The 9,269-nt window shown below is 52.8% G+C and overlaps 1 protein-coding gene across 1 annotated transcript in view; it reads right to left on the minus strand.

Annotated features, from left to right (window-relative positions):
• The window catches only part of USP7 (ubiquitin specific peptidase 7), a 57,651-nt gene extending 48,650 nt beyond the window's left edge, over nucleotides 1-9,001 (minus strand). The window contains exon 1 of the mRNA XM_079946257.1: nucleotides 8,236-9,001. Coding sequence (XP_079802383.1) covers nucleotides 8,236-8,314 — 79 coding nt within the window. The 5' untranslated portion in view covers nucleotides 8,315-9,001. The remainder of the gene's footprint in view (nucleotides 1-8,235) is intronic.
• Nucleotides 9,002-9,269: the final 268 nt, after the last annotated feature.

The raw sequence follows: 9,269 nt of genomic DNA on the forward strand, positions 1-9,269 counted from the left end.
TAAGAGTTTAGGGTTAGCTGGTTAACTGCAACCCAAGTCAATAGGACCCAGAACCCATTTCTTTCAACGAAACATAATTTAGATGTTAGTTTATAGGATAGAGTTGGAGCTGTTTATGGATACATTTTGGAAAACTGCTGGAAGATGGCTCCCAATCTCAGGGGTATACCTCCGCAGCACTGGACTCACTTGCATATTAGTAAAACGAACATCGAAATGACTTGGATCAACATTCTCTATGAGGAGCAGGGATGCCATCCATCCAAGCAGGAAGCGAGATTATTTGTTTCTTTAAAAAGTAGTGTGCAAATAAGGTTTAATACGGGGAATTGATATTTCACACAAAACTGTTCAGTTACCATGGTGGAATGACAAAGTTACAAGTGCAATAGCACGTTCCCTTGTATTAATGGCCTATACACGCTTGCAATGAACACGTACAGTTTCTGCAAATCCTCCCTGCGTGTTTGTTCTAAGCAATAACTGTTGAAATGTGACTTTAATAACAACCTGGGGCTTGCATTGTGTATGTGTATTTTATTTCATTTCTTAAACAATTTGTTTACACTGCATGTCTACAAAATACAGAAAGAAATTGTCCACAACAGACTGGAAATTAAAAAAAAAAAAACAAAACTGGTTCTTCACCACAAATAACCGAAGAAAGCCTGCTCTGTAGCGTTTGCCCAGGAACTATTTATTCACTCATTTTAATTTAGCTTTTCCAGGACACACTGTATCTTTCCAACATCCAATGTGACACTAATGCTACCAGAAACACCCTCTAGCTAAGGATCCAACCAGACTGTTTCGGTGAACTCTGGCCACTAACACTGTCTGCCCTGTCGGACATGTGCTGTACCTGCTTGTCCAATGTGGTGGCCACTGGCCACGGGTGGCAACTGAATACTTGAAACGTGGCTAGTCGGTTAAGGAATGTGATTGCCACCATGTGGCTGGTGGCTACCTTACTGCACACTGCAGGGTAAACCCTTAAGCATCCTCCTACCCCACATGTCTTCTCCTCTGCCCCCATAAGAATACGAGCTGGCATTCTCAAGCAATCCAGGTCTCAGTAGGAAAAGAGACTCAGTTTGTCCTCATGGGTAGCAGCAGGAGACCTGGAGTGCTTTAGAGAATGAAGGAGTCCTCTGGCTAGCACAGGCAGGATATCACACAGATCAGAAGCCGCCGCTTGGCCACCACTGGGAGCTGGGTTAGGGTTCGAGCTCAGCAACCTCACTCCACCAGCTACTTCTTTGGACTTTCTGCAGGTCAGGCATTCCAGCCCCTATCTGTTCTCCCTCTTGTCCTTAACAAGCTAAAGACAGAAGAGGAAAAGGCTGAGACTCTTGGGGGAGTATTCTTCCGTGCCCATCTATGATGGTTATAAAACAGCAATAGGGATTGAGGAATGTTTTTAACCAATTCACACACACTTTGTTTGACTGAATAATTTCTCCTCCTAGCTGACATAAACTACCGACTCTAAGAATCAAGCACTTCAAGATTACCTACCCATCAACTACACTTCAATTAAAAAAAAATTACCTGCCCCACATTATTTACAAGGAGGAGCTGGACTCTCTAACCATGCAAACAGGCTAAGGAGCATTACATGTCCTTACTTGAAAACAGCAATTGCACAGGGTCAATTAAGGGCCTTGAAATGTAATTTATTCCCCAAAGTCATATTGACAAAAATGCACTTGCAACTCCAGGTGAGTAAGGTTAGTTTTCTCAGCCTATACCCTAGAGAAAAGCCCCCTCAACTCTTTCTGAAAGTACCATGGGGGGGGGCAGGAGGGAGCCAAGAAGTCAGATCACTACCCAGACACTGGTGGCCACACCCTGGGTGTGATCACACTCTGCATTACAGGTCACCCCAACAATCTCATACAGCCCCTTTCCAAAGCAGAGGCCAGCTCAACAACTTATTGCAAAAGCTAGACCTTCCTCTGGTCAATATTCTGGGGGCTGGTACCTCATACAGGACAGTGCCCTCCCAGTATCAGGATGTCAGGGAAACCAATTAGTCACTAGCATGGAATCAGAACCCAGGGAGGGCCTGGGTTTCGAATATTCTATGCCAGGCAGGAAAATCACGTGGAACTGTTGTGGTCACAGAAGGGAACCTCCTGCTCTTTATCCTGCAGATTCTCAAATGACCTAAAAAGAAGGGAGGACCACCACCTTGAGACTCTGATACAGAACTCACATTTGTTAAGATAAACCCCAGGTCGAGCAGATGACTTGGGCTCCTTGAAAGGACACCTGGGCATCTCTGAGAATATTAACAGCTGTGCCCACACAACAGTGGTCCCAGCCGAGCTGGTGACAACACAGCACGTGCGCAGCCCAGCGAGGGCCCAGCCGCACAGTCAATGAGCCCTCCAGTCTCGTCACCCCCTGGAGCGCTCTGCTCTGCCCAACAGCAAAGACAGTGACACTACTCCCTAAGGCGTGCCCCACCGAGGCCCCTCCGCCTCCCTACTCCCTGGTTCTTGCTAGCTCACACTAGTGTCATCATTAAGTTCTGGAAGCATTCACTCTAGTCCGGGTCAGTGTATTTCCCTACACAACCAACTTTCTAACTACCTCCATGTCCAACTTCCAAGTTTAAATCACCAATGCTCAGAAGTAGGCCTGCTTCTCTTCAAGAGAATTTCAACACATCTGACTTCTCATTGGCCGAGCCATGTGTTAAGTTACTACCAAAATGGCATAACTTGACTTTCTTGCCTACGCAAGACACTTAAAAATCCTGCTTCCTCCAACTTGCCTAAGTCCAAATTAGTTCAGAACAAGAAGTTTCTGAAGCAGGTGACATTTGAACATTTAACCGTCACAGTACATGTCAAGAAATACCTTGTTACAACTTGGTCCCCAGAGTAAAATTCCTTTGCCTTGGAAATCAAGCAGAAGTACCCAGGCTACATACTACCCATGCAAAAAACCAGAAACAGTAACAAATTTTAAAATACTCAATAGAAAACTTCAATAAGGTCCATCAATACCCTTGTCTGGAAAAGGAGCTTTTCCTTGCAAAAGGATCAAAAATGCCACTTCAAGCAACTTACGTTAAAGGCAATAAAACTGAATTAGCAGCTATCAAAGCAATATTGGTTTATGGCTTTGGCATTCTCTTTCACACACCACCCTGCCAGCCAGCCATCTCCTGTACTACTGTTTTGCCTTAAAATTGCTGTTTCCTGAATGAGTGTCTCCCACAAACACATTTAACAAAAAAGGAACATAAGATGCGTATCTTCAGATGGACAAACAGTCCAGCGGTGAGGAAGATGAATACAGAAGAGCAACCCCACAAGTAGCTCATGGGGCAAGACATGGCTCTTATGCAAGGCAAGTGGCTGAGACCACCAGAAAAGTTTAGGGAAAAGGTGGCATCTGAATCACTTTCCTGGGGTCTCTTGTCCTGTCTGCATTCAAGGAGAAGGAGACACTACCTGTGCAAGTACAGGGCCCAAAAGCCAGAGTTGCACGTCATGCAGTGCAAGTGTGTGTGCACTCAGAGCCTGAAGCACAAAGCAGGCTGACCGAGGATCCTGATAGCAGAGGCCGGGCTGTGCGACTACCCATCTACCTGCATGAGGAAGGCAGCACACCTGAGTCCTTCTAATAAGCAGGGCAGTGAAAAGACAGCTGTGTGCGGTCCAGGAAGAGTGGAAGCAGAGACCAGTAAGAAGGCTACTGCAAAGTTCCAGCATGAGGCAACAGGGGCCGCCTGGTTTAGGGTGGTGGATGGAAAACCGAAAGGGCTTTTGGTAACAGGATGTGGGATTTAGAGACAAGAATTCAGGGCCGACTCCCAAAGTCTGGAGGTTCGTGTAACCTGGCTTCCCTGCTACAACCTGATTGGCAACCTCATCAAATTCATTACTAGATGCTCTAACGCTAGTGCAAGAGCAAGAATACTCTCATCACGAAGGCCACTGAGCTAACCAGGCTTCGGCAGCAGTGTAACAACGCACCAAATCCACTATCCACACCTCTATCATCCACTACATTTTTCTTAAAATATTATAGCATTAACCTTATATAGCTATTTAGGCACATCAAGCCTAGGATTTCATAAACAATGCTGCTTAGATTGAGGCTGGTCAGTTTTCTTCCCAATCCAAGTCAGGATATAATTACCGTAGAACCAGGAAAGTCAACTTGCCCCACCTGTGTGCGCCATGCTTGATTAACCTGTGCCCATCCCTGCCTCAGGTGTAACCCTTTTACCATCACAACACCATGAGTGAACACTGATGCCCCTATCTCTGTGCCCAGCACGTCACACATGCTTTGTGTTTCCACCCTCACAACATCCTTGCAGGATACGACAGACCTCCTTTTCAAGGATGCAGAAACTGAGGCACTGAGAGCTTAAGCAATGTGCATGAGGTCACACAACAATTAAACGGTGAAGTCCACGTTCAGACTCAGGCCTGGCGCTAAGCCTGTATTCTCTGACCACACTGCCCCACCGTGAGTTAACTCAGTGGCTTCTTTCCTCCTTTCCACAAAACTGATCCCCCCCACCCCACCCCCCAAAAAACAAGATGAAGGTATACACTTTTTTCCAATATGTGCTGTTAACAATTTTTTGTTTACAGATAATCAAAATCAGCAGCCTGGAAGAATCAGGAGGGCGGATGCCTTCTGGAAAGTAACGTCCAGTCCCATCAAAACCTGACAGGCTCACATCAGTCAGATGTTTCTAAGTTTGGCCTAATTTCTTCTATGTGTCTCTATCTTTTCTGGGTTCTCCAAGTTGATGCTCACTTTGTAGAGTTCTTTTACCAACCAAAGCTAATGTGAGAGGAAAATCAATATTCTCATATTATTTGATTTTTGTCTTGTTACAGCGCTATTTGAAAAACAAACATGTTTTAGATACAATAAAATGCCCAAGTGTAGTTTATTTGGGCACACGTGTACAAGAGAACTCACTTTCCACTCCCAAACCTGCTTTAGCAGAAAAGTAACTTGAAACTCCATCTACCCACACAAGTTGGAAAGAAAAAGAAATCCACCACTGCTTCCCCCCAAACAAAAACCACAGAAGTCAGTGATCAATTCTTTTCAGAAACTGCAGACAACTCATTGATTTGCTCCCAGCTTGGTGTCCTGATAGCAGTGGTCTGAGTGTTGTACAAAAGTCAACCAAAACTGTCTGTGCCCATTAGTCTCAAAGATTACACTCTGAAACAGAGACTGCTCACACGGGCGGCAGAACCACACCAAGGAACAAACATCAAGGTATTGACGTTTGTGCCAGCCCGCCTATGCAGAAGCCAGGCCTTGGGAAAACTTCCTGTTGATTTGGAGGGGGGCGTAACAAACCAGATTATCACCTCTCAAGTACCCGAGAGGGCAGAGGCCACTGCAGGTCCCTCCTGCAGCCCCTCGGCCTGCGCTGCCTCTGAGTTAGAGAGTGAATAAACTGTGGAGCACATTCATTCCTGGCCAGGCCGACAAAGGCCACCACCTCCATGGTGCTTTTTGCCTCCCAACCTGAAAACCTGCACGGGCCTCACAGGAAGGAAGCATGTGGTCTCAACCCCACTGAACTGCCACCATACCCCACGCCCCCCCCCAACTTTTCCCTCTCTGCCCTTCACCCTTCATAACTTTCCTAACGGCTCAAAACAAGACATTTTTAATATAACTGATCCTGAGCACTGTTATTCTCCAGCAGATGTGCAAGGGCTGTGCAGGGATCAGTCAAAAGCAAATGTGACCCCTATAAAGCAGAGCAGGAGAGCAAACTAACACCGGACCCGTCGGTAGGAAAAAACCGCCAACCAAACCAGTCTCCCCGGCTCCTTCGAAACTGCCCTGCCCAGGAGGGGCGGGCAAATGCTCCACATCCACAAAGCTTCCCTTCCTCAAGCTGATCAGAGGGAGCCCTGACAGCTTCCAGCTGCTGAGTCCACAGGAACCAAGGCGAACACCAAGCAGGCGAGAGTCACTCACAGAGCCTGGCAGACGAGGCCACGCAGAGCTGATGGTCACTAAATCCCACCCTTCTCGCTTTTTAATAGGAAGGATTTTCACACTTGTTGGTCCTAAACTACAATGTATAAACCTAACGCCACATTTTCGGAGTGGGAAGGCTAAGAAAGGCTGAAAGAGACTGCCTAAGACATGGGCAGCTCTTTAAACTGCACACCTGCGGCTGCTCACAGGGTGCTGACGACCGTAAGCCCTACAAAGACAAGGTACCCTCTGGATAATGAACCTGAGGCCCACTCAGAAGAAGACTGAAGTTTACAGAATCAGCAATAATAAACTACAACCTTTACCATTCAGTTTGAGACGCCAGTAAATTTGCAGATTACTGATTTTACGGGCGACTTTTCCAACGAAAACTTGGATATGAGAACAAAACTCCTTGAGGAAAAAAAAAGTAGTCTTGAAAGCACGCATGACTTCTGAAAACTCTTCCTCCACTCAACACTCTCTAGTCTTATAGAAAAGCCCTTGAAACTTGTGGACACGACTATTTCCCCTGACACCCAGTTCTGTACCAGAAATACACTATGCACTGGGGCCCATGCTGATCAGCTCTCACCTGTGTTCAAAACGCTTAAAAAGTGCTAAGACAACATAAGTGGGACACGGATATGCTAACACTAGTGGATTTTTGTCTCGACTGGGGGATAACTTGAAAAGGAAATTGAAAAGCAATCCCTTTTTACGAGGCATTAAAAGGAATATACATAATTCTCTCAGCAATGTATTCCTTCAGCTAATTGTTTAATGACACGTGACAAAAACTCTACGAAGTTATTGCCTTTCTGGGGCCAAGTGAGACGGACAGCCTGGTCCTTGGCATGGACTGGGTTCTCCTGACCCCATTACTGGCCACTGAAGTACCAGCGGGAAGTGCCTTCCACAGGCATCTCCACCACTTCGCCTTTTGCCACCTTGCAGGCCATTTTTTTCAGAGCACATCCAACTGTTGGCAGTACGTTACTCACAGGGGAGTACCAGTCATGGTAAGAGTTCCCACCAACCAGGATGTAGCACCCCACACGTGCAGCCACCCCACAGGACAAATGCTGCTTCACCTGAGCTTCCTTAGCACCCCCATTCATTTCCACACCCCAAGATCTCTGGCTAAAAGCAAAACAAGAACAGAACATTCAATGTCCCGTTCATTCAGGGGCACTCTTTTGACTCCTGCCTGTCCGTCCCCCTCGAAATAGGTAAGGACTCTTTTAAGACTCCTTAGACTTTGCCCTTTTAAGTACTTGGGGCCACGAGAAATAAAAGATGCCTTCCAACTACCAAGTCCTCTTGAGGTAGGTAAGCCCGAGACCCTTCCGCGCTCAGTGCCTCTGCATCAAACCTCTATTACCATGGCCTTGTATCTCAAAGCAGGATACCCTGGAAAACTGCTGGCACATGGGCAGAAAATTAAGTTACCTCTGGAGTCAGGGTGGATTTACAGATAGGTAGTCGTGGGGCGGGGGGGGGGGGGGGGGGGGGGAGGGCGGCGGCTTTCACGTAGTTTCAAAGACACACCTGGCCGGAGGCTGACTGCACCGCACACAGCCAAACTCCCCGAAATACAGCTAACTCAGAAACGAAGAGCGCCTGACTCCGGACTCTGGGCCCGTCCAAAGGCTGAGAACATCTGCGCCCCTTGCAGGTGTTTCCAAATGAAGCCCGACGCCAGCAAGTGCTGTTATGGAACGATCTCGGGGTCCGCTTCGAAGCCCCGGTGGGCTCTGCCGGGGAGCGCGCGGGAGCAGGTGCGGGCGAGCCCCGAGCCCAAGGAGGTCTCCGGTTCCCCGACTTTACCGGCCAGAGCCAGGACCCCGCGACGTCCGAACGGGGAGACGGTCCCCGGAGCCCGGCTCCCCAACCCGGGCGCGCAGCGGCCGCCAGCAGTCCGCAAACGCCCGCATCCCTCCCGCCGGAGCGCTCTAATTTACAACTCCGGGCTCCGGGCGCTTTGTGCCGACGAGGCCGCCCGGGTCCCGCGGGCCGGACAATGCGCCGGGCGGGGGACCACCGGCCGCCCCCAGCCCGCGGGCCCGGCATGACTGTGCAGCCTCGCCCGGCCCGGGCCGGCCGAGTCGGGCCGGCCAGGCCGAGGCCCGCGGCCGCCCGGGGCCTGGTTAAAGATGGCGAGCCCCTCGCGTGGCTCCCGCGGCTCCCCCCGGCCACAATGGAAGGCGCCCCCCGGCCCCGCCGCGGCCGGCCCCCGGGCCTCACCTTCCATCTCCATGTCCTCGGGCTCGCTCAGCTGCTGCTCGCCCGCTTTCTGCTGCTGCTGCTGCTGCTGGTGGTTCATGTCGGCCGCGGCCTGGGCCTCGCCTGCGGCCGGGGGCCGGGGCTGCGGGCCCGGCGGGCGGGCGGCGGCGGCGAGCCGGGGCGGCGGCGGCGGCGGCGGCGGCGGGGCGGCCTCCTCCTCCTCCCGCGCGTCGTCGGCGGCGGCGGCCCCGGGGCGGCCCGCGGCGGGCGGCGGCGGCAGGGAGACGCGCACGTACTTGCTCGCGATTCGCCCAATCTCGGCGCCGAGGCGGGCGGGCGGCCGGCGGGCCGGGCCGGGCGGCCTCGTCGCTCGCTGCGGCCGCCGCCGCCGCCGCCGCCGCCGCGGGGCCCGCCTCCCGCCGCCGGGGCCGGGGCTGCGGGGCCGCGGGCCGGCCGGGGGCGGAGGGCGGCCGGGCGGGGGCCGCGGAGTCAGCCCCGCCTCGGGCCGGGCGCGGCGGGCTGGAGGCCTGGCCGGCCGCGGAGGGCCTGCGAGGCCTGGGGCCGACGGGAGCGGCGGCGGCGCGGGCGGGCGACGGGCCGGCCGCGCTCCAGGCGCTGCGGCCTCCGCCTCCTCGGCGTCGTCGTTGGGGCTCCGGCAGCGGACACGGCGCCCGCCGGCTCGACTCGGCTCGCTCTCAAAATGGCGGCGGCGTGAAGTGTCACATCCGCATGGGGGGCCCGAGAGCGAGCGAGCAAGCGAGGAGAGCGGGCGGGCGGCGCAGGGAGCAGGCGGGCAGGCGCCGAGCCGGAGGGCGGAGCGGGAGCGGGAAGGCGGTGCGGGGAGGCGGAGCAGGGAGCGCCCCGCCCACCGCCGCCGCCGCCGCCACCGCCTCCTGGGTCCGCCCGCCTGCCCGCCCGCGGCCCGCAGCGCCGCGCCCCCCGTGCCCCTCGCCCAGCCCGCCTCGGCCTCTCGCCGGGTGCCCGTCCTCGGTGCCCGCCCGGAGCCTCGCGGCCGGGCCCGGGGGCGCTCCGATGTGGGCGACTGGGTGCCCCAG

This window comes from Stenella coeruleoalba (assembly GCF_951394435.1).
Source record: "Stenella coeruleoalba genome assembly, chromosome: 15".
Taxonomy (NCBI): Eukaryota; Metazoa; Chordata; class Mammalia; order Artiodactyla; family Delphinidae; genus Stenella; species Stenella coeruleoalba.